The sequence below is a fragment of the Halichoerus grypus genome, chromosome 11 (genome assembly GCF_964656455.1).
Source record: "Halichoerus grypus chromosome 11, mHalGry1.hap1.1, whole genome shotgun sequence".
In the NCBI taxonomy this organism is placed as follows: Eukaryota; Metazoa; Chordata; class Mammalia; order Carnivora; family Phocidae; genus Halichoerus; species Halichoerus grypus.
In genome coordinates, this window is record NC_135722.1 from 52,399,083 (window position 1) to 52,426,080 (window position 26,998).

General features: G+C 55.5%; 2 protein-coding genes and 1 long non-coding RNA gene across 4 annotated transcripts in view; 2 read left to right on the top strand and 1 right to left on the bottom strand.

The window, feature by feature from the left end:
• LOC118552809 (uncharacterized) lies at positions 1-23,600 on the bottom strand. Its single transcript, XR_004925698.2, has 3 exons — positions 22,943-23,600; positions 4,489-4,720; positions 1-362 (listed from the first exon to the last, which is right to left on the bottom strand). It is a non-coding gene; the product is annotated as an uncharacterized LOC118552809 (long non-coding RNA).
• P2RY6 (pyrimidinergic receptor P2Y6) lies at positions 7,844-20,066 on the top strand. Its single transcript, XM_036119486.2, has 3 exons — positions 7,844-8,666; positions 11,850-11,911; positions 12,723-20,066. Exons 1-3 carry the CDS (start codon positions 8,310-8,312, stop codon positions 13,741-13,743), a joined length of 1,440 nt encoding a protein of 479 aa, XP_035975379.2. The 5' UTR covers positions 7,844-8,309; the 3' UTR covers positions 13,744-20,066.
• The window catches only part of ARHGEF17 (Rho guanine nucleotide exchange factor 17), a 55,915-nt gene continuing 52,511 nt past the window's right edge, over positions 23,595-26,998 (top strand). For both annotated transcript variants that reach the window (XM_078058524.1, XM_036119476.2), the window contains exon 1: positions 23,595-26,950. In XM_078058524.1, the coding sequence (XP_077914650.1) occupies positions 23,768-26,950 (3,183 nt within the window). In that variant the 5' untranslated portion in view covers positions 23,595-23,767. The remainder of the gene's footprint in view (positions 26,951-26,998) is intronic.

Consider the following 26,998-nt stretch of genomic DNA (forward strand, 5'->3'; position numbering starts at 1 on the left):
AACAGATTCAAGTTTATTTAGATGGCCAGGAAGTTGAAGGAGGCCCTTCTGAAATGGCACTCTTTGCTCTGAAGGAGGAATTGAAGCCTGTTGGGGTTGAGGGTAGGGCTGACAAGAAAAATGGGGCAAAGGCTCTTGGAAGAGATGGGAGAGGGACTGTTCCAGGACAGTCAGAAATTTGGGGACTCGGCCAAGTGGGGTGGTGACCCAGTCGGTGGGGCCTCAGGGCTCTCTGCTGAGTCACATCCTCCAGCCACAACTCCACAGTGCAGGACCAAGCAGTCTGTTGGTGCTGGGATTGAGGGATCCACACGGACTGGCTGTGTTCACAGGAACCCCAGGTCCTTAGGTAGAGCTCCAGGCTGGCAAGAGAAGGGAGTGTGGCCAGGAAGATGCTGGCCCAGGGTGCTGGAGGCCTCCACATCAGAGGCCCTGGTGCAGAGGGAGAGATGGTGTAGAGGTTGGGAGACTCTGGGAGGACAGCAGGATGGAACAGGGCCAGTGTCAGGGGAGGGGTGCCAGGGAAGACCTCAGACAGGGCAGGAGGGAGAAGCAGGCAGCCCAGGGCCACCAGGCCATGTCCTCTTCACCCTTTTCAGCTGGGACTATTCACAGCCTGAGTCTCTCACATATACAGCCAGAGAGAGGAGACCCACGGTGGCTTTGAAGTCTCTATCAGCCCCTGATACAGCCAGTAAATCTACTGTAAGTATAAACTGTAGTTTGCGATACAAGCATAATATCACACATAGTCCCCTTTGCCCCCAGTCACATTTCTGCCCCTAAGTCCTTTCTGTGTAGACATTCTTGAGTCACGCCCAGAAATTCATTCATCCATCCGTCCGTCCATCCATCCATCCATCCATCCATCCATCCATCCATCCCACAAATATTTATTGAGTATCTTCTCTGTGTCAGGTACCATCCTAAGCACTGGCCATGTAGTAGTGAATAAAACATAAAAAACTCTGCCCTGGTGGAGTTTATGTTCTGGTGGGAGGAAACAGACAGTAAGCAAACAAATGAACAGAATCATATGTTAAAATATGATAAATGCTATGGAGAAAAATATAGTGGAGAAGGGGAGTAGGAAGTGCGCATGTCTAAGGTGGGAAGTTGCCATTTTAGCTAGTGTGTTGGGGGAAGGCCTCATGGAGAATGTATCGTTTGAGGGGCCACGTGAAGGAGGTGACATCTGCCCAGTGGTCCTCATACCCACGCTACACACAGCAACACACTCTGCGGCAGGAACTGCCTGTGTCACTGCTGATCCCTTGAGTCAGGAGGTTGCCCTGCCTTTGACTTCCTCCTCCCAGGTCACCCCTCAGATGCCTACACAGCATGGCTCCTCCCACACCAGGTTGGCCACAAATGGGACCCCAGTCCTACATGCCTGATGTTTGAGGGTGAGGATTTGGGGTTTGGTGGAAGGCACTCTGGCCAATTGGAAGACCACCAACTGATTGGTGGCCTTGGCAAGATACTAAGCTTTGGGGGATTGCTCAGGTTTATCCTCTCAAAATGGTAAGAAGGAGACCATGCCCCCTTTACAAGCCCCAAGCAAAGGGTTTTGTCTTCAGATTTGGAAATGGTCATGGCTCCCTGGCCTCATGTCTGGTTTATGAGCTCTACCACGAGGTTTCCTGGGCCTGGACAAGAGCACTGGATTTAGCCTGTTGGAATGAGGACCAGCTGATGAATCGTGGGACACTCTCTGCAGGGTGTCCTGGGACTTGGGGGCAGCCAAGCTCTGTAACCCCAGAAGCAGGCCAGACTGGGGAGGGGAAACAGTGGCTAGGGGCAGAGATCAGGGCTTTGTGTGATGAGGCACATCTCTCAGAGAGCTTTCTCATGGTGGCATGTAGCGGCCTGGGAGAGATGGAGTGAGTTCCCTGTCATGGGAAGTATGCAAATAGAGGCCAGACAAGTCCTGTCAAAGAGGCTTCAGGGAGCCTCCTCCTCTGAAGGGCTGGGGAGAGCTCTGGGTCAAATTCTCTTAAGGCCCCTCTGGCCCTGAGAGTCCAGAACTCAGAGCCCTGTCATAGACCCCTAGGCTCTGGGGCCCAGTTGGGTCTCCTCTCTCTGCCAGGTGGACTTAGGTGCTGGGGATGGTCAGAGCAGGAGCAAGGCAAGGGAGCTGCCTTTCATGGGAGGTAAGAGGTTCTCTGAGACTTCCCCCACACCCAGACCTTACCTGTGAGAGCTGTGGACAAAGCTGCCTACCTTTGGGACCTTAGGGTCTGTGTCTGAAATGGGAAGGATGACAATCCACAGTGAACACTCAGGCAGTGGTGGCGGTCTGCCCTTCCTGAGAGCTGGAGTCTAGGGGACCCAGGTAGGTGCAGACGTGCTACTCCTGCAGCCATTACCTTCATTCCCCCTGACAAGTCTTCCCTGTCATCAACCAGACAAAGATTTTTTTTTTTTAATCGAGCCAGCACCAAGGACAGAGCCCTGTGGCTCATTTTTACAGACTAGGCTCACTCCTTCAACATTTCCCAGTGCCACTAGGGAGCTGGAGCCTGTACTGGTCTTTGGGACCCCAAAGGCAAAGCAGACTTTGTCCCCAATTCCTAACAAAGTTAGAGAAGGGAGGGAGTCTGGCTGACATTGACTCTCAGGCTGGTCTTTTCTGCCCTGACTCTTGGCCCCCAATTCTGTGTCCTATCTCAGGCCACTGTGTTCCTGAGTGGCAGGGTGGCATGGTAGGTTTACAGTGCACCTTGGGCAAGTTCCTAATCTCTCTGGCCTCAGTTTTCACACAGAGGAATGTTGCCTCTCTTCCTGAGCACAGACTTTATCAACATTCAGTTCTGTGTCCTAGTCCCGGCTTGCCATGACTCACTGCGTCACCTTAGGCAAGCCACCAGCTTTCTCTAAGCCTGTTTGTTCGTCTGCAAATGGGGATAAGACACTCCAACACGCAGGGCTGTAGTAAAAGCAAATGAGATCTTGCAGCAAAAGCACTTAGCTCGGTGGCCAAGAAACTACACAGCTACCGTGAAGTAGCTCAGGAAAGTGAGGCTTGGGGAGGTGCAGTGAACTTCTCAGGGTCCCACAGCAGGTGCGTGATAAATCCAGGACTAGAAGCTGGATTTCCAGCTTTCCAGGCTCCTTCCCAGGAGCTACTGAGATGACACAGTGGTTACTCTGGTTCCTGCTGGAAGAGGGGCTCCCCTCAGGGGAAATGAATTGGGGGGCCTCCCTCGCAGCCCCATGGGGATCAGGCCTGACCTGAGAGTCCCTCAGTCCCCACCAGCCCCTCTGCTGGTGGCCTCCAGGTACATGGCTAGTTCCAGCCTCCCCTGAAGGGATGTTAGGGTTCCAGGGATGACCCTGTGAACATGTGATGTGGAAGAGGAGAGGAGACACATGGAGGGAGCAGGTGCAGGTCTATAGGCATGACTCCTGATTTTAAATTACAGAATCCTAGGTCAAATGGACTGCAGCAACAAGGGAATTTTTCAGCTCATGCCATCAGAAAGTCCAGTGGAAGATAAAGCTTTAGGCGTGAGTGGAACCAGGCACTCAGTGGTATTCTTGCAAACCTGTATATTCTCATTTCTCAACTCTGCCATCCCTTGGCTTTATTTTGCACAGTTCCTTCCTGGTGTTAGTATCAACAATGCATAGGACAGTAGCTGGTATATAGTTCACCTGGCTCTAGAAGCTCCAGGCTCACTTCCAACTAGCTTTGCAAACCCCGTGGAAAACCTGCCTCCTCCCCAGTGTTCCAGCAAAATCTCCAAAATGGACTCTGAGGCACCCCGCGAAGGTCACCCATCCACCCCTGAGCCAGTTACAGGGCCTGAGGAGCCCACTGTTCTTTCATGGACAGGCCGAGGTCACAGGGCCACCACTCCCAGATTGTCAAGACTTGAGGAGGGGAAGGAGGGGATCCCCCCAAGGAAAAACAGGAGGCAGGCCATCATCATGAGAGGCAGTCTGGGAATTGGGTGGAAGGAACTGCGGAGGAGAACAGCGACTGCCTGCAGGGCAGGCCAGATAGCTGGACCTGGGCCCTCTCTTCCCCAGAGAACTGGAGCCTGGTTATCTGGGAGGATGGGTGGGTCCTGAAGTCACCAATAGAGGCTGTCAGCCAACTAGACTTCTTGCAGGTCAACAGCAGGTTCTTGCATGAAGGGGAATCCAAGCGGTGTACCTCTTCAGTGGGGGGAGGGAGGAGTAAAAAAATTCAAAAACGGGGTCCAGGCAAGAAACAGAGACCCTCTCATGAGGGACCACTGCTCCAGCGAAGAGGAAGGTGCTGGGATCTTCCAGAGCCCTGGGCGGGAGGTGCGGCAGCCCATGGGCATGGACTCGGAAAGCCGGCACCATGGACTCTCCTTCTGTCAGGGGCTGCCCCATCCCTGGGACATTCCGGGCCCCTGTTCTCTCCCCCACAATCCCCCAGCCCCGAGGCTGCCCTGGGCCTTCTCAGCCCTGTGCCCACCTGGGGCCACCATGGTCACTGACCTCTTCACTCACCTTCCTAAGAGAGAACCTCTTGCTAACTTTGCCAAGCCTTAGCTTCCTCATCTGTAAAGCAGAGGTGGAAACTGTGAAGAGTGAACGAGGTGGGGCATTTTGCACAGTGATGACGTGAGGTCAGCGCCCAATAAGAACATCTGCCCAGCTTTCGGTGGGATTCCATGAGCTCGGCTGACGGGCCTGGTGCACAGCCGGGGTGCAGGAGATGCAGGCTCCCTCTGTGCTCAGCCTGTAGGGGCCAGAGAGAAATGGAAGGAAGCAGCCTCAACTCCCAAATTCCCCAAAGCTACAGCTTCTCCTTCCTTGCACTCAAAATGGCTGTTTCAGTTCCAGCTTTAATTCCTGTTGAGTAGGAGGTAAGAAGGGGAAGTCGAAAAAGAGAAGAGAAATCAAGTTTTCTGCTCCCCCCCCGCCCCCCGTGCCCGTCTCCTACCAGATTTGCCTGCTTTCGCAGCTGGCCTGATACCACGGAGGGGGGAACCCCAAATTCCTCCAGGAGTGGTGGGCGCGGCCCCCTGCCAACTGTCCTCTCAGCGCCCAGGGGCACTGGCGCCCGGAACCTGGCCTCGGGCTGGCTTGAGGCGGGTTCCAGGGGCACTCCTGCCCCAGGCTGGCTGCTTCTGGGTCGGGACTGGGTTGGTGACTGTAGCAGAGGGCATAATAACCCTAGAAGGCAGGCGCCATGACCTGTTTATCATGTGGAGACCCAGGTTCAGAGAGAGTAGGTGGCTTACCCCGGTCACTCAGTAAGTTGGTGATGGATCCCAGTCTATCTGACTCGCCAGGGGAAGGAAGCTGAGTCTTGACCCCTGTCATCCTGTGCCCTTGATGCTAAGCTCACAAGCCAGAGGCCAAGCAAGGGGGTTTCCAGGCCGTATTTCCCAGCAGGCAGGCAGGCCAAGATTAGGAGCCCTCTTCCCACATCCAGCCTGGTCTGGGCTGGTTCCTGGCTGGCTGGCAGGCAGTGACTCAGGCTTCCAGCTCCTGCCTCTGGCCTCCTCATCCCTTCCAGATAGGAGGGCCTGGGAGCAGGGATGGGGAATCATCTAAAGGGGAGTCATCTAAAGGGGATCCTGAGGCCATAGGATCCAAGCAGCCCAAGGAGCTTCAACCCTTGCCAGTTTTTCCTTACGTCTATCCTGAATTGCATCTGCTGTGGGCACAAACCAATCCCACGTGTTGCCTGAACTGTAAAAAGGAAACTGGCAGAGGTTGTCCCTTCTACGGAGTGAGGGACTTCTGTGTTTCTGCCAAGGGTGTACCCGGAACAGAGGTGGGTGGTGGATGCCTGGTGTTGGGGCAACACTCCCGGGGCCTCTACCTCAGATGGACAGGGCTCACCACTGGCCCTGTCCCCCTGCCAATGTCCCCAGTGGCTCCTGTGAGCCACATGGACCAGGTGAGGCTCTGAGAACAGGGCTTGAGCTGATATGGGAATAAATAGCAGAAAGGCTGGGGAGTGGGTCAGGAGGAACTGAGGCTGGGAGCCCAGGGCTGAGGTTGCTCAGTGCCAGCCCCAGAGGGGAGGCCTTGGCGATATGCAGACCTGCCGCACAGCCCCCACCCCGGGGCAGCCAGCAAAAGGCTTGAGACTGGCCATCCCAGGCAGTCTGCTGGCACCATCTCATGGCCAGAGGCCCTCAGTGCAGGAAAGACAATCCTCTGGGAATTTCCCGCCTTGAACTTCTAAGCATGGATTTCAGGGAAACCAGGGATAAGGAATTTGTATTGAAATGTGCCCTGGCTGGGACACCTTGGGAAACTCACTGACCTTTCCTGAGACTTTCTTCATCTGTAGAATGGAGAGAACACTCTCGCCCACCACCCGCCCGGAACTGCAGAGAAAACCCCCAGCAGAGGGGAGGCTGTTAAGAAATGACACTGGGTGCAGAGGACCCAGAAATTAGCGTGGACTGCCGTGGGCAGAGGGAGTCCAAAGTGGGGGCATTTAGGCTGGGCCTGGAATGGATTCATTCAGTTAACAAGAGTGTATTGCGTCAGTACCATGTGCCAGGACGCCTCCCCTACAGTCTCATTTATGTCCTACAACCTCCTAGATGGCAGGTACCACTAGTCATTCTCATTTGAGAATGAGACGTGAGAACTACAGGAAGGATAAGCAGGGATTATTCGGAGAAAGTGGGGGGAAAGCATCCCAGGCAGAGGAAACAGCACACACAGTGGCCTGGGGGCCAGAAAGGCTGGTGGGGAAGGGCTGAAGCTGGACTCCGGAGCCCTGGCAGGCCTGGGAGCAGGGCCAGCCCCCTCAAGCTGTGTTCTGAAGGTTTTCAACGGGCCAACCCCCTCAGGCCTCCCACCAGGCCCCTTTTCACACGACACATCCCACGCTACGCTGTTCTTCATTTCTCACATAGGGGTCAGCTCCTTCCCCACCTGTGTGCTTCTTGCCTAAGATGCCCTCTTCTCTCTTCATTCACCCAAGCCCCCCTGGCCCTTTAAGGCCCAGCAACAGACATGTCTTCTCCAGGAGCCATTCCGGGTCATTTGTCCTAGGTGTACCCATAACCCCCAAGATCTGAGCTCTCTCATCTGGGTCCCACCCAGATAGCAAGAACTCAGACTCAAGCCCTGGCCTGAGGCTGACACCTCCAGGAAGCCCTCAGAGCTGCTACCATTCTTGGGACAGACACTGTGATAGGGGTGACCACTGGAGGTTGTCCTGGGAACCCAGCAAAGGACTGGTCGCTGGGCTGACAGCCGGGTCTCCTTGCCCTCCGGGGCTCCAGCAGCACTAAAATCAGAACAGGAGGCCACACGTGCAACAGGCACAAGCAAGCCCTTAGCACAGACCTGAATAAACGGAAGGTACTCAATCCTTGCACAACTGACCAAGTGTTTCCCAGCAGTTAAAACCTGAATTTTCTCAGTTGGACCCAAAGTTTTGGCCCCAACTCAGTTCCCCAATCTCCTTGCCTGTAAAATGGGTTTGGGTGGGAGCTCAGTGCTTACACCTTCCAGGGTAAAAAGGGTCCTCCCTCACTCTGGCAGGTCATCCTCACAACATGCTGGTGGCCAGTATGACCACGTTCTACTAAGGAGGCTCAGAGAGGGGAAGGGGCTTGTGAGTAGGGGCCACACCGTGAGTCAGGGCCAAAGTAGAACAAGAACCTGGACCTCAAATGCCCAGGGCAGTGTTCTTTCCCTGTGCGACCCTGTCCCCCCCTCCCCTACTTACCTTAGCTGCTCCCAATCAAAGCCTACCTCCTCCAGGTCACCCCCTTCAAATGCTGCCTCTACTACTGGAGCCGGCCTCCTCGGGAAAAGGAGAAGCCACCTCACTTCCTCTGGCCATCCTAACAGCTGTGAGTCTTGGTTTGGGAGTGAGGAGGGGTGGGAAAAGGGCTTGGCACCGGCAGGGAGACTCTCACTCAGGTGAGTTTTCAGGGGCATCACCTCTATCCCCACAACCCATACCCATCACTCCCAGTAGCTCCAGACCTGCCATGTGGAAGGAGACAGTGAGTGCTAAATGGAGGTATGTGGGAGGATCTGAGGGCAGAGTGGGTGTTCAATAAATGGTTTTGGAGAAAAGGAAAGAGAGGGAAGGTGGGAGGGAGAAGGTGACCAAGTAACTGAGTGCTTAAGTGGATTGCCAGGTGGAGGGATGGACATGTCAGTGAATGAGCTATTGAATGAATGGAGAAAGGGATGGTTGGGGGAGTGAGTGACTGGAAGGTCGCTCTGGGTGTTACAGCTAAAGGGGGAGCCGAAAGCTCTTTAATCACCAACGTGCCCATTTGACAGATGAGAAGACTGAGAGAGGGCTGAGGAGAAAAGAAGCTGCTGGGTCTGTGGGAATGGCTTTTGACCAGCAGCCTCTGGTTCTCCCCCCACCTCTCTACCCGCCTCATCACCGTCTTTCCTCTGCTGGGGTGGGGAGGGTTCCAGGAAGGAGACATTTTCTCCGCCTCTTTGCTCCTCTAGGCCCCAGTTTCCGCCAGGCCTTGGTGTTGGGGATGGTAGGGAGGGGGTGGCCCCCGCAGGGGCTATTTCAGTCAGAGACAGCCCTGCCAGGAAACAGAGGAAGCCACCCGCCCCATCGGAGGTGTTGCAGCCTGGGCTGCGGGCAGGAGAGTGGAGAGCCTCACGTCTGGCCTTCCCTTGCGCTAACGCACTTGAGGCCACCAAGGTGCTTCGGGGACAGGAGGCTGCCTGTGAGTGTTGGTGCGTCTTGGCACCGTGGGCCAGTATGAGGTGGGCACGGGTGCGACACAAGGAACTGTGACTTTGGGCAGGACCTAAAGGAGGTCGCAGTGTTGGGGGGTGGGGGCAGATAAAGGGACTCCACCCAGCTGGAGGACCAGAAAGGAAGAAGCAAGATTGGATCTGGAGCTGGATGGACACTTAGTGTTTTGACAGACAGACAGAGGATGAATGGCACTTTGTGTGGAGGGAACTGCAAAGATGGGGAGGCCAGAGAGGAAGTCTAGATCTCTGGCTTTGAATGGTCGTGTGGCAGTGTCGGTGTCTCAGGAACGGTGTGGCAGGACAGGAGGGGGCGGAGGGGCGCAACCAGGGGTGCCTTGGATGAGGCTGGAGGGCTCGGCAGGGAGCTTGAACGTCAGGAGCTGGAGCTTCTCCTCAAAGGGCCGAAGGATGCAGGGAAGGATGTCGTCAGAGCCACTTGCTAGAAAGCCCCCCACCATAGTCAGAGTGGCCGGAGCCCAGGAAGACATCAGGGCCTGAGCTGGCCCAGGGCTCAGAGCCCAAGAAAGAGTGACAGCCGCGAGAGCTCGAGGAGCCAATGCCAGCCACGGAGGCAGGGACCAAGGGAGCCCTCCCTCAGGACCAGCCCCCGCCCCGCCTTGGGCCTCAGAAGGCAGAGTGTATTAGGGAGCCAGGAGGACAGCCAGGCCTGCCTTTCTCCTCGCGTAGCCTCTGCCTCCTTCCAAGAGGACTAGTCTTACCAGGGAGTGGAGAGCAGAAAATATCTGGAGCCTCCAATCACCTGAGGCAGACAGCTCTCTCTTGGGGTGGTATCTGAGGACAACGGGCCTCCCAAGAGTTCGGAGAAACAGCACTGTTCCTTCTACCCGCTTCTTCCTCCTCACCATGACCATCTGCCCTAGCAGGCTGCTCTCCTCTCAAGCCCTGCCTGTTCTACCTTCCTCCCCACCCGAGGACACCCCTCTCCACCCAGGGATTTCTTTCTCAACCCCCATACCCTCCCTGGGTCATGCTCCATCCTTCATCCCCCTCTGAAAAGTCTCTTCTATCCTGTGGCTCACACTGGTCTCCCTCTTCAGACTAGCATATGTGTATGTATAATTTTTATATCTTTATCTACACCTGCATCTATATACTGTGCCTGCATGCATCCAGCAGGCAGTAAGTATGCATTTAAATGCCTGGCAGGTGAAAACAGCAGAATGGGGGCGCCTGGGTGGCTCAGTCGTTAGGTGTCTGCCTTCGGCTCAGGTCATGATCCCAGGGTCCTGGGATGGAGCCCTGTGTCGGGCTCCCTGCTCAGCAGGAAGCCTGCTTCTCCCTCTCCCATTCCCCCTGCTTGTGTTCCCTCTCTCGCTGTGTCTCTCTCTGTCAAAAAGTGAATAAAATCTCAAAAAAAAAAAAAGAAAACAAGAGAATGAATACATACATAAAAGAAAGGTCCAGACAAATAAATGAAGAGATGAGTAAATGAACTTTCTCTGCCTGTACTAATCTTGGCTTCCTGGCTATAATGAGGGGCCTGCCCAAAGCTTCTGCCTCTGACTTCCCTCCATGCCTAACTGACTAGCTGAGCACCCAGCACTCCTAGCACATGGGCTGAAGCCCCACAAAGGGTTTTTCATAATTAAAGATAATATGGCATGTGGGATACAGACTAGAGATCCAAACCTCATTTTGCAGGTGCCCAGAATCTGGGAAAAATATTTTCACCAGAATCAAATTTAAAGTTGGAAGAAATTAATTTGGGTAGTTATGTTTTGCTCTAACATAACTTTGAAAAATCTCATAACTTGACTTAGCAGGGTATATTCACATTAAGAACAGCTAACACTTGCCCTGTGCCAGGCACTGATCTTCATAACAACCCTATGAAGCAGGTACTATGTGATCCCATTTTATAGATGGGGAGACCAAGGCACAGAAGTCTAATAATGAGCCTAAGGCCCCACAGTTCACATGTAGCAGAGCTGGGATTTGAACCTGGGCATCTGAACCAGAGCCCATATACTTGGCCTCAACCCTCTATCCTGTTCTGTGTGCATTTGAAGGACTTCATGTTTTTTTCTTCACTTCAGTATTTCCCATCTATTAACAGGGAGGGGGGTGATCTGACTCACTATCTCAAAGGCTTGGTCTTACAGGTCCATTGGATTTAAGTTGTGAATTCTCTCTGGACACCAGTAAATGTGGACATGCCGGTTGGGAAGTAGGTATCAAGAAGTCAGACTTAACTTCACCAGGGAACCCCCTAAGACACTTGTGCTGCTGACTCCCCCAAAACCTGAGGGAAGAGTGGAGGGATGAAATGTAGGATACAACAGCATAGCATGGCATTTATTAAGCACCTACTGTATACGAGGCTTATGACACGTTTTACCGATAAGAACACAGACGCAGAAAAGGCAAGTGACATGCCTTGGGTTGAACAACACAGAAGCAGGGGTGCCAGGATTTGAATGAGGCTTGCCTCGCTCTGAAGTTGGGCTTATAACCTCTACATTCCATGTCCATGGGCTACACTAAGTTGCATCCTCTCAGTCAGGTGGTTGGGTTCTGGTTCTGGCTCTGTTTCTAACTCACTGAGTAAGACTGAGCCACCACAGACTCTCGCTGTGCTGTATTTTCCTCTCTATAAAAAGCAAGCAGTATGGGCGTCTGGGTGGCTCAGTTGGTTAAGCGACTGCCTTCAGCTCAGGCCATGATCCTGGAGTCCTGGGATCGAGTCCCACATCAGGCTCCCTGCTCAGCAGGGAGTCTGCTTCTCCCTCTGACCCTCCCCCTCTCATGCTCTCTCTCTGTCTCATTCTTTCTCTCTCAAATAAATAAATAAAATCTTTAAACAAAACAAAACAAAAGCAAGCAGTAGGGGCACCTGGCTACCTCAGTCGGTGGAGTGCATGACTCTTGGTCTTGGCGGGGGGGGGGGGGGGGGACTGTGAGTTCGGACCCCACCTGGGGTGTAGAGATTACTTAAAAATAAAATCTAAAAAAAAAAAGCCGTAGATTTGGCTGGTCCTCAGCCATTTGCCTTCAGGAACGCTGTTCTCACTCTAGCCACCAGGGGGTGCTGTGGCCCAGCAGCTAGGCCAGACAGGCATTTGTAGCCTCAAGTCAAGCAGAAGGATGCTTAGGGAACTCCTGAATCACTTTCTCCCCCCATTTTACAGATAAGAAGATTGCAGCCAAAAGAAGGACCATGGTTTTGGAAGGTGGAGTCCAGGCTGAGGAGGTGGGCGCTGTCCTTTGTCAGCTCACAATGTGTGGACGTTCTGTTCATGTTGATTAATTAAGCATTACCAGGGCCTTCTCTGCCCTGGACCCCAGACCAGGCTCTCAGACAAAGAGGGGCATCAGACCTGGCACTTCTCATCAGGAGGTTCCGACCAGTATAGGAGAGAAAGACAGGCAGGCTCACCATGACCATAATCTCCAAACTCCAAAAAGCCCAGGGGAAGCCCTGCATAGCTTGATTTAGTACCTCTAATCTCATGTCATCCTAAGAGATGGGTGTATCATTCCCCCATTTTGCAGATAGGAAAATTGAGACGCAGATAAAGTATATCACTGGCCCAAGGTCACATAGCTAGTAGGTAGCACAGGTAGGATTCAAACTAAAGTCTGTCTGGGGTACCTGGCTGGCTTAGAAGGGTGTGTGACTCTTGATCTCGCGGTCATGAGTTTGAGCCCTATGTTGGGTGTAGAGATTACTTAAATAAATAAAACTTTAAAAAAAAAAAGGTTTAAAACAAAAAAAACTAAAGTCTGTCAATCTCTATTTCCAGAGGAGACATTTGACTAGGGTTTTTGAAGGATGAGTAGAAGATCACCAGGAAGGTTGGTGGGAAATGAATATTATAAAGTGAACTGGATTTTTCCCAAGCTTGAGCTTTATTGTATTCCAGGTTTCCTTAAAGTGAGGGCTGTGTGGGGTGGTGAGTATCAGAGATGGTTCAGGTGGAGATCAGGGCCCAGAGAGGGACAGGGGCCTACTGGATGGTCAGTGAGTGTGGTTACTGACAGATTGTGTGTTGCTTCCCCAGCCTCTCTGGATGTAGGAAGCATAATCGGGCAGCCATGGAGTGGGACAATGGTACAGGCCAGGCCCTGGGCTCCCCGCCCACTACCTGCGTCTACCGAGAGAACTTCAAGAGACTGCTCCTGCCACCTGTGTACTCAGTGGTGCTGGTGGCTGGCCTGCCACTGAATGCCTGCGTCATTGCCCAGATTTGCACGTCCCGCCGGGCCCTGACCCGCACAGCTGTGTACACCCTGAACCTGGCCCTGGCTGACCTGCTCTATGCCTGCTCCCTGCCCCTGCTCATCTACAACTATGCCCAAGGCGACCACTGGCCCTTTGGCGACCTTGCCTGCCGCCTGGTCCGCTTCCTCTTTTACGCCAACCTACACGGCAGCATCCTCTTCCTCACCTGCATCAGTTTCCAGCGCTACCTGGGCATCTGCTACCCACTGGCCCCCTGGCACAAGCGTGGGGGCCGCCGCACCGCCTGGCTGGTGTGCGGGGCCGTGTGGCTGGCCGTGACGACCCAGTGCCTGCCCACAGCCCTCTTTGCTGCCACAGGCATCCAGCGTAACCGCACCGTCTGCTACGACCTGAGCCCACCCGCCCTGGCCACCCGCTATCTGCCCTATGGCATGGCCCTCACCGTCATCGGCTTTCTGCTGCCCTTTATCGCCCTGCTGGCCTGCTACTGCCGCCTGGCCCGCCGTCTCTGTCGCCCGGATGGCCCCGTAGGGCCGGTGGCCCGGGAACGGCGTGGCAAGGCGGCCCGCATGGCTCTGGTGGTGGCAGCCGCCTTTGCCATCAGCTTCCTGCCCTTTCATGTCACCAAGACAGCCTACCTGGCAGTGCGCTCCACAGCCGGTGTCCCCTGCCCTGTGCTGGAGGCCTTTGCGGCTGCCTACAAGGGCACGCGGCCCTTTGCCAGTGCCAACAGCGTGCTGGATCCCATTCTCTTCTACTTCACTCAGAAGAAGTTCCGCCAGCGGCCCCAGGAGCTGCTACAGAAGCTCACGGCCAAGTGGCAGCGACAGGGTCACTGAGTCCACTGGGGCAGGACACCAAACCCCTCCAACCCCAAACCATGCAGAGAATTAGAGCTTAGCTCAGCTGGGCATGGAATGAGGTCCCCCACAGACTCCAGAATCTCACCAATGACTATTTATTGAGCCCTTGCTCTGGACCCGGCCCTGTGGACACAGAGAGACAGGCTTGGACCTGGCCCTCCAGAAGGTGCCAGTCAGCCCTGGAGTCAGGGAAGCCATGTGAAGCTGCTCACAAAACTATAGTATGGCGTGTACTGTAACTGAGGAGTATACTGTATGCTTTGGAGTCACCAATCCAGGGACTGGGGGAAGATGGGAGGAAGAAGTGAGAGCTTCTGGAAAGGAGCATTTGAGCTGGATTTTGAGGGGATGAATACGAGCTCTCTGGAGGTGTGCGATGTTCCATTCATTCAGCAAACCTTTACCTACACCTTATCCTTGGGCCTGGGTTGATTCTGGGGCCCTGGGAGAACTGGTCCTAGCCCTGCCCCATATAGGCTCCCAACTACTGGACATATAGATACTTGACACAGTGATATCAAGGCTGTGACAGAGAGAAGCATGGTTCGGGGGGTGGGGGGTGGGGAGGGAGGGGTAAATAGAGGATGCCCATGATCCAGTCCGAGGAGTCAGGAAAGATCTCCTGGGATGGAGATGGGCGGCATCTGAACCAGGTGTTGAAGGCTGAGTGGGAGGTCGGCCAATAGAAGTGGGAGCATGTTCCTACAGCCTGGGCCAGCCCTGTGCTAGGCTCTGCCCTGGGGCAGATGGGTAGAGAGAGCTGGGGTGGGGGGCAGGCATATGGCCTCCTGTGTGTGAAAGTTGAGAAAACAAGAGCTGTCCCATGGCCACCCTCCAGACAATGGCAAGAGTGGCTCAGATGTTCCAGGCTGTGGGGGCTCAGCAGAGGGAGGAATCAAGGAGTGCTTCTTCGAAGAGGTGGAGCTTGAGCTGGGGAGGAATCCAAAAGGCAGAGAGAAGAAGGCTGCTCCTGATGGAAGGCACTGTGTGTGTATAAAACCCAAAGGTAGAGATGTGCTGAATCTGGCGGTAAATCAACAGTGAGTTTCAGTTAAGCCCAGGAGGGGGTGGTGTGGGTGGGACCAGAGCACTGAACTCCAGGAAAAGACCCAGACCCTACCTCTTCTCCACCTACCTCTTCAAATGTGCCTCTTTCAGCCTCAGGGTCTCCTGGGAGTCTGAGGACCCCTCCACCAGGACCCCCAAGTGAGGGGAAATAGCCCTTCAACCCTGCTTCATTCTAGAAGTCAACAGCTTGAAGAGATGCAGGGCCACCAGGACGCTGCAACATGGAGATGCAGAGGTCCCGTGGCCAGGAGCCTGCCAACCAGTCTCAAGACAGACTGTTCCATGGGTTCTGCTCCTGCCCTCCCAGCTCCATCATTCTGGCCTGTGGGTGCCTGGAAGCTGCTGGAGGCCATCTCATGGAGGCATCTCAAACACAGACTTGAGCCTTCAAAAGCTTTGGAAAGGCATCTTCACTGAAGATCTCTGAGGAGGCAGCGAAGGGGATTCCACCACATAAGGCCTCTTTACCTGTTCTTCCCACCCACCCCTCTTTTCAGCCCCACCTGTACAGCTCCTCATCCTCTCTGCAACTTTTCCTCCTATCTCCACCACCCCGCCCACCCCATCCCCCCTCACTTCTCCTCCAGTCCCTGTTCCCTCCTCCCAGATCTCAGCTTTCCTCCTATAGAACAGTCTAGCCTGCCCTTGGCTGCTGGTGTACCACTCAGACCCTGCACACAAACCAGCCATGACAAAAAAATTTACCTTCTCAGAAGGTAGAGGGGAGAGAAAGCAGAGGAAGGACTGCATAACTTAGTATTTTGCTTTTAGCCTTGTCTCATCTCCAAGGCTGTTGGGCCATGGGGCCCTTCAGAGAAGGACTCCGCCGGAGTTAAACTCCATAGTCATGTCAGAGAAGTGCTTGCAGCTGGCTGAGGAAGGGGGCAAACCAGGCCCAACCCACCTTGGGAATCCATCAAAATGCCCTTCTGAAGAGGCTGACAATTTGGACAGAAGGAACTTTGATTCTTTGGGTCACAGTGAAAAGACGTGAGGAAGTGTCAGAAGAGGTCTATTCCCTATACAATGCGATGCCATGCCAAGTAGTACAGATGTTAGCTACCCTGTGTCTCGTTCCGAGTCTGAGACCAGACTGGTCAGCTGCCTGTCACGGGGGAGTAGGGGAATGGGCGAGCAGAAGGCAGAGGGCCTCGCCCACAGTGCTGGCTGAGCCCCGTGGAGAGTCGCAGATGACCATCCTAGCAGACTGCCAAGAACTGTGACCCTTTGGTCACTTTTCCAAGAGTGGAAATTGTGGGCCACAGGTAAATTGCATTCCCAGCTTCCCTTTGTGAGGCAGAATAGCATAAAGGGTAAAGACTCCAGAGCCAGGTCACCTTGGTGTTTATCTTGGCTCTACCACTTAGTAGCTGTCTTACTCTGGGCAAGTTATTAGCCCCTTTGTACCTTAACTTCCCTAGCTGTAAAATGGGAATAGTAAATCTTGTAAAGTAGTTGTGAGATTTAATATGTGCAAAGAACTTAGAATAATGCCTGGAACATAGTAAGCATGCAATGCATGGTACTATCATAATGATTTTGCCTTTTGTGCACCCAAGTTCCTCCAGAGTCTCTCTCTAGGAATTGGCCTAGGAGGTTTCTAAACAAGGGGCTTTGAGCAGAGGATTTTTCCTTTTCCTTCACCTGGGAGGCAGCTGGTCTTTTAAGAAAAAACAAAAAAACAAACTCAGCACACTTTTTTCAGAACAAGGGCCATAATCCATGAGCCCCAGCTGTTCCTGTAAGAAGGAGAAGTCATTTATTACATGCCAGTACGAGGGACTTCAAGTGCCATTTGGGAAGCTTGAATTGCCCCTTCCTTTCCCCTCCTTTTGTCCCCACCCCCCACTCTCTCTCCTCACTTTAACCCAGAGCACACTCCGTGATGGGGGATCACACTGGGGATGCCTGCTGGCTGGGGTGGAGACAGAGGGGATATAGACCGAGGTGTGGAGGTAGAGCGTGGTGAGGGGTCGGGGGAGCACATGGGTTCCCAGGGGTCTAAGGTTATTCTCATGGCTTGGGGAAGACTTCCTGGGGGGTAGAGTGGTGCAGCTGGGGCTTGAAGAGTGGATATAATTAGACTGAAGATGAGAGGGCCATGTTGTTCCTGGTGCGGGGAACAGCACAGCCCAAGGCATGGAGGCTGTTGGAGGATGGATAGGAGGGTTGTGGCCTAAGACCAGGCTGGAGAGTTGGCAGGGCTAGAGAGGCAAAGGCTTGGTGCCAGCCCAGGAAAGCACCAGGGAGCCACGACAATGACAGCAGTGGCCATTTGCTGGGCTCTGCAGGTTCTAGGCATCATACAGGGTGCTGTATACACATTTTCTCATTTAATCCTTACAGTACCTCCAATTACAGACGGGCAAACAGGCCCAGATGTGGGAATTGATGTGTCAAGGTCACACAGCCTTTCTCTAACCCAGATAGTAGGTGCCCCCCTCCACCTCTCCCATCCTCCCGCCCTCCCTTTCCTTTCTTCACTTGCCTTCCAAGTGTCCACCTGCCTCAGCCAGTCCCAGTAACTGGGGACCCCCTAGGAAGTTATGACAGAGACAGCTAAGTGCCAACCACAATATCAACTCTCTTTTAATTGGGCACGTGGTCTCCTAGGATGAAAACTTCATTTCCCAGCCTTACTCGCAGCTAAGTATGACCACGTAACTTAATCTTGGGTAATGGGAGATAAGCAAAGTACCCTAAGGCAATTTAATATGGGGAGGGGGTGAATGTCTGTAAAAGAGAGGTAGTGTCTGTCCTTTGCCTCCCCTCCTTTCTTTCTGCTTACAATGGGGACATGACAGCTGGAGCACCATCTTGGACCGTGAGAAACAGCTTGGGTTTCTGACCATTCCAGTTTGGGACCACCTAAATCTGGACTTTTGCACAAGAGAGAAATAAATGTCTATCTTTTCTTTTTTTTTAAAGATTTATTTGAGAAAGAGAATGAGATAGAGGGAGAGCATGAGATATATAGAGACCATGAGAGAGGGGAGGGTCAGAGCGAGAAGCAGACTCCCCGCTGAGCAGGGAGCCTGATGTGGGACTGGGACTCCAGGATCATGACCTGAGCCAAAGGCAGTGGCCCAACCAACCGAGCCACTCAGGCGCCCCAAATGTCTATCTTTTCTAAGCCACAAGTTTTTCGGGCTCTTGTTAGCCATAGCCAAATGAATCCCTTTACTCGGGTACTATCCTAAGGTGGTAGACCTAGGCGGAGGCCAGGCAGTGTCCTGGACTGGGGTGGGGGCCAGGGTCTAGCCTGGTGACAAGCTAGGAGTCAACAGGGTCTGGAGATACCCAGGAAGGCTTAGAAAAGTTGCAAAGCTTGGGGAGTGGTCATGCCGCTTTTGGCTGGAGGCTGAAGGGATGGATGGGTTTCCTGAGGGACAGAGTAAGAAGGAAGGGCCTGGAGAGAACCCTGGGAACTCCATTAAGGGGTTGGGCAGGAGGGGGAGCCAGAGATGTGGCAGGTCAAAGCCTGGGGGTTTCTGAATGATGGTGGCAGGGGAGCTGGGTGAGTGGGGGAGGAAGTGGAGGTGATGGGTGGAGAAGAAAAGAGAGAAGGTTCCCAGGGAGGCCAGGTCCAGGGAAGATGCTTCTATGACAGGAGACCTGTGAGTGTTGGCTGTTGTAGGTTGAGGACAGGGGCAGGGCCAAAGATGGAGGAGCCAGAGAGTTAGGGACCAGGGTTTGTCCTTTTGGAAAAGCCCAGGGGCACTGGATCTGTCCTAGGAATAGATGCAGCTTTCTCCTCCCTCCCTCATTCATTTGTTCGACACACATTCTCTCTGCTCCTCCACGGACCCAGACCCTACCCTCAAAAAGAATCTTGGGGAGGGGTGAGGGTACAGACAAGGAAAGAGTTCAACCACTAAACAACATTTATTGAGCACCTACTGTGTGCCAGGCATCATGCTGAGCAGTGGGTCCCTGTCCTCAGGGAGTTCCTAGTCTGATGGAGGAGAATGGCAGTAATGAAATAAACATAACCCTGGGTCATTACAGCAGGGGAGGAGAGCTTAGAAGAACATAAGGAGAGGTAGGGGGCAGGGCACCTGGGTGGCTCAGTCAGCTGAGCTTCTGACTCTTGGGGTTGAGCATCTGACTCTTGGTTTCGGCTAAAATCGTGATCTCGGGGTCATGGGATCGAGCCCTGCTTCGGGGTCCACGCTCAGTGGGGAGTCTGCTGGAGATTCTCTCCCGCTCTCCCTCTCCCCTTCCCCTTCTCTAAAATAAATAAATAAATCTTAAAAAAGGGAGGGGCTGGGGGCAAGGAAGGCCTCACTAGGGAGACTATAATCTCATGTAATGGTCAGGGGCTGAGAGATGCTGAGGATCAGGGGGGCTGTGACTCAGCTTGAGGGGCAGAGAAGGCTTCTTAGCAGAGGCCCAGTGGTTTCAGAAGGTATTACTAGCTCAGTGCAGAAGGGCTGTTACTGATTTCGTGACTTTGAATAAGCCAGTTTACTTCTCTAAGCCTCTGTTTCCTTACCTGTAAAACAGTGATAATACTACCAGCCCTCTCTAAGCCACCAGGGGTACTGCGCATGGAAAAGTTAGGGCTGAATTATCATCAAGTACAAAAAAGTATGATAACCCAATAGAAGAGGCAAAAACAGGCATTTCACCTAAAAGGAAACACAGATAATTTAAAACCAACCAACAAACAAAAAACACAGAGGTACTTGATCCTAGCTTGACAATGCCTCTTGAATGCTGAGCGGTCACCTGGCCCGTTACCCCGAGCACTCCTGCGCATGTGCACATGGTGTCCTGCACAGTGCTCCGAGCAGCACCATTCACGAGAGCAAACACCTGCAAACACTCCATTGCCCGTCCGTGAGAGAATGGATGAATACACTGTGCTATATTCACACACTGGAATATTACCTGCAGCCAGGATGCCCTTTACCCATGTGTAACAATATGGATAATCCAAGCAGTATAATATTAAGTACAAAGATGTCTCAAAAAACTTATACACAGCAAGATCCCTTTTGATAAAGACAACTAAAATGAAACTATATACTTTGAAGGAATACACAGATGCAACAAAACTATACAAAAAGGAAAGCAAGGGCATGCGGAACACAGGAGGTAACGGCTATCCTGGGTGGTAGAGCAGCAGAATGGGTTAGGGAAACTATGTAATGAGATGTATGACACTGTCAAAGTCCTAGTTGTTTTGTTTTGTGATGGGAGCCAATTAAACAAGTGGTGAGAATGTGTCATGAACAAAAGTTTATAAATAATCCAATTCTATGCATTTGAGTTCTAATCATACAGGAAAGGCGACAATCTCAGGTCATTTCTAATTGACTTGGGAATGGAGTCAGGAGCCCGATTCCCCCTAAGACAGTTCCTTCCTGGAGCTCATTACTTCTTGGGGTCCTCTCACTCCTCATTTTTTTTTTCCCTCTTAAGTACTCAAGGCCCATCACTGGACATGACTAGGACCATCACAACTTGACTATCTTGATTTCTCCAGGGGATTTACAGCCCTGACCTTGCTGGGTCACCATGACTACTGGGTAGGTGGGTTAATGTTTTCATTCCCCTTTCATAGGTGAGGAGCCTGAGAGTGACCTACTGAGGGTCATCTGGCAGGTCTCTGAGGGTGCCTGCATTGGGCCCAGCTCTAGACTCCCAGCACAGTGTTCCTCTCTCCACCTTGGTGCCCAGTGTTTCCAGCCACTTCCTAGATGAATCTTTGAAGGGCTGAACACAATCAGGGTCCCTCTGTACCTGGAAGATGATTTGTCTCATCATGAGTCAGAAGGAGCTGAGGCTGGGAGGACTCATGGGGTGCTGGAAGCAGCCAAGCCACTCTCTGATTGGGTAAGTGTCCCATTGGGTGGAGGCCCAGCCCAGATCCTTAAACACCCTCCTTCCCCACCAAGGGGAATTGCTGATCCAGAGGCCCCAGTCAGCCCACCTCCAGGCCAAGCTACAGGATGCTGAGGTGACCTGAGTCTCTGCTCCTGTCCATCAGTTTGCCCACCTGTGATACGGGAATAAAAACCTCTATTCCAGAACTGATAAGAAGACAAAATATGACAGGATGTGAAAGAGTTTGGAAAAGTACAAATTTCAGATGGCAGGGACCATTGTTATTGGAGGAAAGCAGTGACTCCCAGGATGAGGGTCCCCCCACCAAAAGAGTAGAAAAACACTCCAGAACAAACAGGAGTCTGACTTCAATAGAGGTAGAGAGATACCTTTGGGGAAATCTAGACCCACTCCTCACTTTTCAGATGAGGCAGCTGAAGCCCAGGGAAGTGTAAGGATATACCCAAGGTCACACAGCAAGGCAGAGGTAGAGAGAGGCACTAGGCCAGGCAGGGCTCTCTTCCTTGCCATCAATTCCCCAGTGAAGGAGAGATGTCCTTCTGAGGCAGAGGTGAGGGACTTACAGGAGGCTGGTCTCCACTCAGAGAGAAGTTTTCTCCCTACAGGGATTTGCCACGACCCAAGGGAAGCAGTAGGGAGGGTGCCAGGTCCTGGCTGAGTCCTCCCTTTCTCATGCAGTAGTCAATCAATCCCTCAGTGTCTACCATCCTGCCCTATGCCCATCCCTGCCCCTCTCATCCGGACCACGGCCTCCTGCTCCCAGGGCCTGCCAGCCTAGTGAGGCCCAGCCACAGTCCTCTTGGGCCAAGGGGAGTGTGAGTCAGACCAGGTTATCCTCTGTTCCTGGGGAAGGTGAGCCCAGGCCCAAGAAGGAAGAAGAGGATGCTGGGGGCTCAAGGAGAGAGAAGCCCCTTCTTCATCAGGGATCTGGGACCAGTGAAGACTAGAGGAGCATGGTGTTTGAAGCTCCTCAAATCTGAATTTGAGTCATTGAAGGCACTGCCATTTTCTGACTTTGACAGTGGTCAAAGTTAAATCTCCTTCATGACCCATAGAAAAGAGGCAATATTGGGGCGCATGGGTGGCTCAGTTGTTAAGCGTCTGCCTTCGGCTCAGGTCATGATCCCAGGGTCCTGGAATCGAGCCCCACATCGGGCTCCCTGCTCCGCGGGAAGCCTGCTTCTCCCTCTCCCACTCCCCCTGCTTGTGTTCCTGCTCTCGCTGTCTCTCTCTCTGTCAAATAAAATCTTAAAAAAAAAAAAAAGAAAAAGAAAAGAGGCAATATTATCTACCTACAGGGTGGTTCTAGGATTAAATAAAATGAATGAAATAATATTACCCGTACATCCAAGGCACTCCATAAATCCCCATTGGTTCATTCAGATGTCAAGGAACTGCCTTGCATTTAAGTTGGGACCCTGAGGATGAATGGGACCTCACAGAAGCAGGTGGGGGTGGGGAAGGCCCCAGTACCCGGGACAATGGGAGCCTTGCCAGACAGGGACAGAGGTGCAAGGCGAGCCCAAGGTTGGATCAGCTTGAAGCCAGAGAGGCGACCCGCTCGCTCTGTTAGAAGGGTGGAGGGCCGCAAGTAGGCGTGTCGGTTTGGCAGTGGCAAGTCAAGGGCGTTTCCGTTGAAGCTCGTGTTGTGTGTGAGGCCAAAGGGGCTTTGCGAAGGGACTAGGTTTGAAATGGCTCTTGAAGAGATTAGGAAAGCACTGAAAGGAAGTAAAGGAAATGAAGTCTTCCCAACACTCCCATTTTTTGGTGTTGGGAACTGCTTTACCTGTCCTGGACTCCACGGGGTGGGCGAATCCGGCCGGTAGAGGGCGTAAGAGCCGCGTATCACGGAGCTCAGGAGGAGGGGCGGGGGGACGCAGGGCGGAGCATCGAGGAGAGGGGCCTCCGAGATGGCGGGGGCAGGTGGGGGGGCGTGACCTAGGGTGGGCGGCGGGAAACGTGAGGGCGGGTAGGGGAGTGGCCACAAAGGGTGGAGCACCTGGAACGATGTGGGAGGGTCAGAGCTGGACAGGCCGCAGAGGTACGAGGGGCGGGGCCTTTGGGGGCGCGGAAGGCTGACCGGGTCTCCGTGACAGTAGGATTCACGGCGGAGGGCCGGGTGGGGGGCGTGGCCTGGGCGGGGTGGAGGGGTGGGCAGGGAGCCGCAAGCGCCCAGGTCGGCCGGTGGCGCTCACTGCTCCCCCTGGCGGCGAGTCCCGCCCCCTTCCTCCTGGAAGAGTGTTTCTGGGTGTACCTGAATGTCGGTGTGTACCAGTTTATGGGTCGAAGGTTGCCATGTTGGGGTTCCTTGGGCAGAAGGTGTTACCGCGCAGAAGCGTCTGAACCGCAGTCGGTGCGCAGCCCCGGCTGTGTGTCGGCGGAGCTGACCACACTCAGAGGTTTCGTGCGTCGGAGCGAGTCCTTGGGGGGCAGCTTGGCCAATGGGTTCCAGAAGGGGTCCTGTGGAGGGTCGCTTCGGTCTGCATGTGCTCAAGCAGTCTTGTTTCTCCTTCGACTCCTCCCCCATTCCCTCCCCCCGAAATCCCGATTCCCAGCCTTGCGCGCGCCCGGAGCCCACCCCCTCTTTTGGGCGCGAGGCCCCGCCTCCCACCCCCTTTCCTCAGCCACAAAGTTTATTTGCAACAAAAGGGAGCGCGGAGCGAGCAGCCAAGAGGGAGGGAGCGGGAGCCGGAGCGGGAGCGCGAGGGAAGGCAGGCAGGCCGGCTGGCGGGCACGGAGCCGAGGAACAGAGCCCTGGGATCCTGCCCGGACCGGGCCGGGCCGCGATGCTCCGAATCGCCCCGGCCGAAGAGGGGGCCGGCCCCGGGGGTCGGCGCTGAGGCGGGAGGGACCGCGCTGGATGGAGCCGATGCCGCCCGCGGCCTCAGAAACTTGAGCCGCGGCAGATAAAACCTCTGCTTGAGTCTCTGCGCCCTCTCCCCGCAAATCCCCTCACACTGCTGCTGCAGAACCCAGGCCTTCGGACCCCGGCTGCTGCGCTCCTTCGGGGCGAGGGCGCAAGGGGGGGGGTTGGCCGCGGCTCCCCGAGGCCAGCCCCCCCAGAGTGAGTGTTGCCACCATGGCGGACGGGGCGCCCCGGTCCCCGCTCTATCGCAGCGTCTCGTTCAAGCTGCTGGAACGCTGGAGCGGCGGGCCCGGGCCGAAGGAGGAGGCCACGGACACCCCCGGGTTGCGGCGCCGCGCCTCGTGCCGGCCTGCCGCGTCGGTCCCGGGCCAGCCCTCCCGGCGCGTGTCCAAACTGGCGTCGGGGCCCCCGGCCGCCCCCGCGCAGCCGCGCCCGCTCCGCAGCCTCTCGCCGTCGGTGCGCCAGCTCTCCCGGCGCTTCGACGCGCCGCGCCTGGACGACGACCACGCAGGGGCCCGAGACGGGGGCGTCTCCCCCGGGGCCGCGGAAGAAGCGGCGGAGGGCGCGGCGCGCGGCGCCTGGCCCAGCGTCACCGAGATGCGCAAGCTCTTCGGTGGCCCTGGCTCCAGGCGGCCCAGTGCCGACTCTGAGGCCTCGGGGACGCCCAGCCCCGACGGTGCCGTGTGGGAGCCCCCGGCCCGCGAGCCCCGGCAACCGCCGACGCCACCTCCTCGGACGTGCTTCCCCCTGGCGGGCCTGCGTTCCGCGCGGCCGCTACCCGGCCCAGGGACCGAGGGGAGGAGGCGGCGGCAGCAGCAGCAGCAACAGGAGCGGGCGCAGCGTCCGGCGGATGGTTTACATTCTTGGCATAGCTTCTCCCAACCGCAGGCCGGGGCCCGGGCCTCCTGCTCCTGCTCCTCCTCCATCGCCTCCTCCTATCCTGTCAGCCGCGGCCCGGCTGCCAGCTCCAGCGAGGAGGAAGAGGAGGTCCCGCCGCCGCCGCCGCCCGGGGCGCAGAGTCCGGCCTACCACGGAGGCCACTCCTCGGGCAGTGACGAGGACCAGGACGGTGAGGGCGGCCACCGCTGGGGAGGGAGGCCGGGACCCAGGCCTGGAAGCTCTCTCTTGGATAAGGACTGTAGGCCAGACAGTTATGGGTTAAATCTGGGCAGCATGGATTCAGCTGAAGGAGCCAGGAGTCCTGAGCCCCCCAAATCTCCAAGAGCCTCTAGTGAGGAAGGCCCCCGGGAGTGGGGTACTGGCTCGCCTCCCTGTGGACAAGGTCCTCAGGAGGGACTCCGGCCCATGTCTGACACTGTGGGGGGAGCTTTCCGCGTGGCCAAGGTGAGCTTTCCTGCATACCTAGCCAGCCCAGCAGGCTCCCGCGGTAGCAGCCGCTATTCCAGCACGGAGACCCTCAAGGATGAGGACCCATGGGCTAGTCGGGGTTCTGGGGGCTGGGGCATGTACCGCTCCCCTAGCTTTGGAGCTGGAGAGGGGCTCCTCCTAAGGCCCCAGCCTCGAACCCGCACCAAGGGACCTGTGGGCACCACGAGGGCATTGAGAGATGGAGGACTGGAGTTGGACAAGAGCCGGCAGCGGAAGTCCCTGTCGAATCCAGATATTGCCTCAGAGACCCTGACGCTGCTCAGTTTCCTTCGCTCAGACCTTTCAGAGCTCAGGGTCCGAAAGCCCGGTGGGCGCCCCAGTGACCTCGGGAGCGGCCCCAACTTAGATGGCAGAGACTCACCGGCAGCAGGTGGCCCCAGGGCACAACTTGGACCCACGCCTGCCCCAGCCCCAGCGTCACCTGGCACCCGCCCCACACTCAAAGACTTGACGGCCACCCTTCGGAGGGCAAAGTCTTTTACCTGCTCTGAGAAGCCGGTGGCCCGCCGCCTATCCCGCACCAGCGCCCTGAAGCCCAGCTCCTCTGAGCTCCTGCTGGCGGGCCCAAGTGCCGAGGAGGATCCACTGCCCCTGGTTGTCCAGGATCAGTATGTACAAGAGGCCCGTCAGGTTTTTGAGAAGATCCAGCGAATGGGTGCCCAGCAGGATGACGGAAGTGATGTCCCCCCTGGAAGCCCTGTCTGGGCAGGAGACATGACCCAAGGGCAGCGGTCCCAGGAGGAGCTCTCTGGCCCCGAGTCTAGCCTGACAGATGAGGGCATTGGGGCAGACCCTGAGCCTCTTGTTTCAGCCTTTTGCAGCCTGGGTACCACGGGGGTGTGGCGACCCCTTTCCTCGTCCTCAGCCCAGACCAACCACCATGGTCCTGGGGCTGAAGATAGTCTGGGAGGGTGGGCCCTGGTGTCCGCTGATACCCCTCCCACACCAGGTGCCCTCCGACGGAGACGCAAAGTCCCTCCTTCAGGCCCTGGTGGGACTGAACTGAGCAATGGAGAGGCAGGTGAGGCCTACCGGTCTCTGAGTGACCCAATTCCACAGCGCCACCGGGCTGCCACCTCCGAGGAGCCCTCTGGGTTCTCCGTGGATAGCAACCTTTTGGGCTCGCTGAGCCCCAAGACAGGGCTTCCAGCGGCCCCAGCTGTGGACGAGGGCTTGACCAGTGGCCACAGTGACTGGTCTGTGGGCAGTGAAGAGAGCAAGGGTTACCAGGAGGTTATTCAGAGTATTGTTCAGGGGCCTGGTGCTTCGGGGTGTGTGGTGGACGACAGGGTTGCTGGCAAAGCCCCGAAGAAGAAATCTCTGAGTGACCCCAGCCGTCGTGGGGAGCTGGCCGGGCCTGGATTTGAGGGCCCGGGAGGGGAGCCCATCCGAGAAGTCGAGCCCATGCTGCCTCCATCTAGCAGTGAGCCCGTTCTGGCAGAGCGGCGGGCAGAACCAGAAGAACCCAGTCCTGCCAGGGGCCGGGCACAGTCTGAGAGGGCCCTACCCAAGACCCCACCTGCCTCCTCCACTGGCCGCCGCGACTTCCACCTTGACCCTAAACTGGCTGATGTTCTGTCCCCACGGCTCATCCGACGGGGTTCCAAGAAGCGCCCAGCCCGGAGCAGTCACCAGGAACTACAGAGAGAGGAAGGCAGTGAGGACCAGACCAGCAACCTGTCACGGGCCCGACCATCCTCCAAACACGTTCGCCATGCGAGTGTGCCCGCCACCTTCACGCCTATCGTGGTGCCTGAGCCACCGACTTCTGTTGGCCCCCCTGTGGCTGTGCCGGAGCCCGTGGGCTTCCCGGCCAGGGCCCACTGCACGCTGCAGGCACCGTCACTCGAGGATGTCACCAAGCAGTATATGCTGACCCTCCACGCTGGCGAGGTTCCTGCCCCAGCACCAGTGGATATGCCTTCGGCTGAGGCCAAGCCCCCTGAGGCAGCCCGGGCTCCAGATGAGCCTGCCCCAGCCGGCAAGTGCTGCAGCAAGCCGCAGGTGGTGAGTCCTTGGTGGGGGGGGGGGGGCTTTGGGGGGGGCAAAGAAGGG

Excerpts from the sequence above, each read along its gene's own strand:
- P2RY6 (XM_036119486.2), top strand. The coding sequence starts at position 8,310 with ATGGCTTTTGACCAGCAGCCTCTGGTTCTCCCCCCACCTCTCTACCCG. Across the intron at positions 8,667-11,849 it reads TCGGGGACAGGAGGCTGCCT|ATAAGAAGATTGCAGCCAAA; the intron begins GTGAGTGTTGGT and ends CCCATTTTACAG. Across the intron at positions 11,912-12,722 it reads GTGGAGTCCAGGCTGAGGAG|CCTCTCTGGATGTAGGAAGC; the intron begins GTGGGCGCTGTC and ends TTGCTTCCCCAG.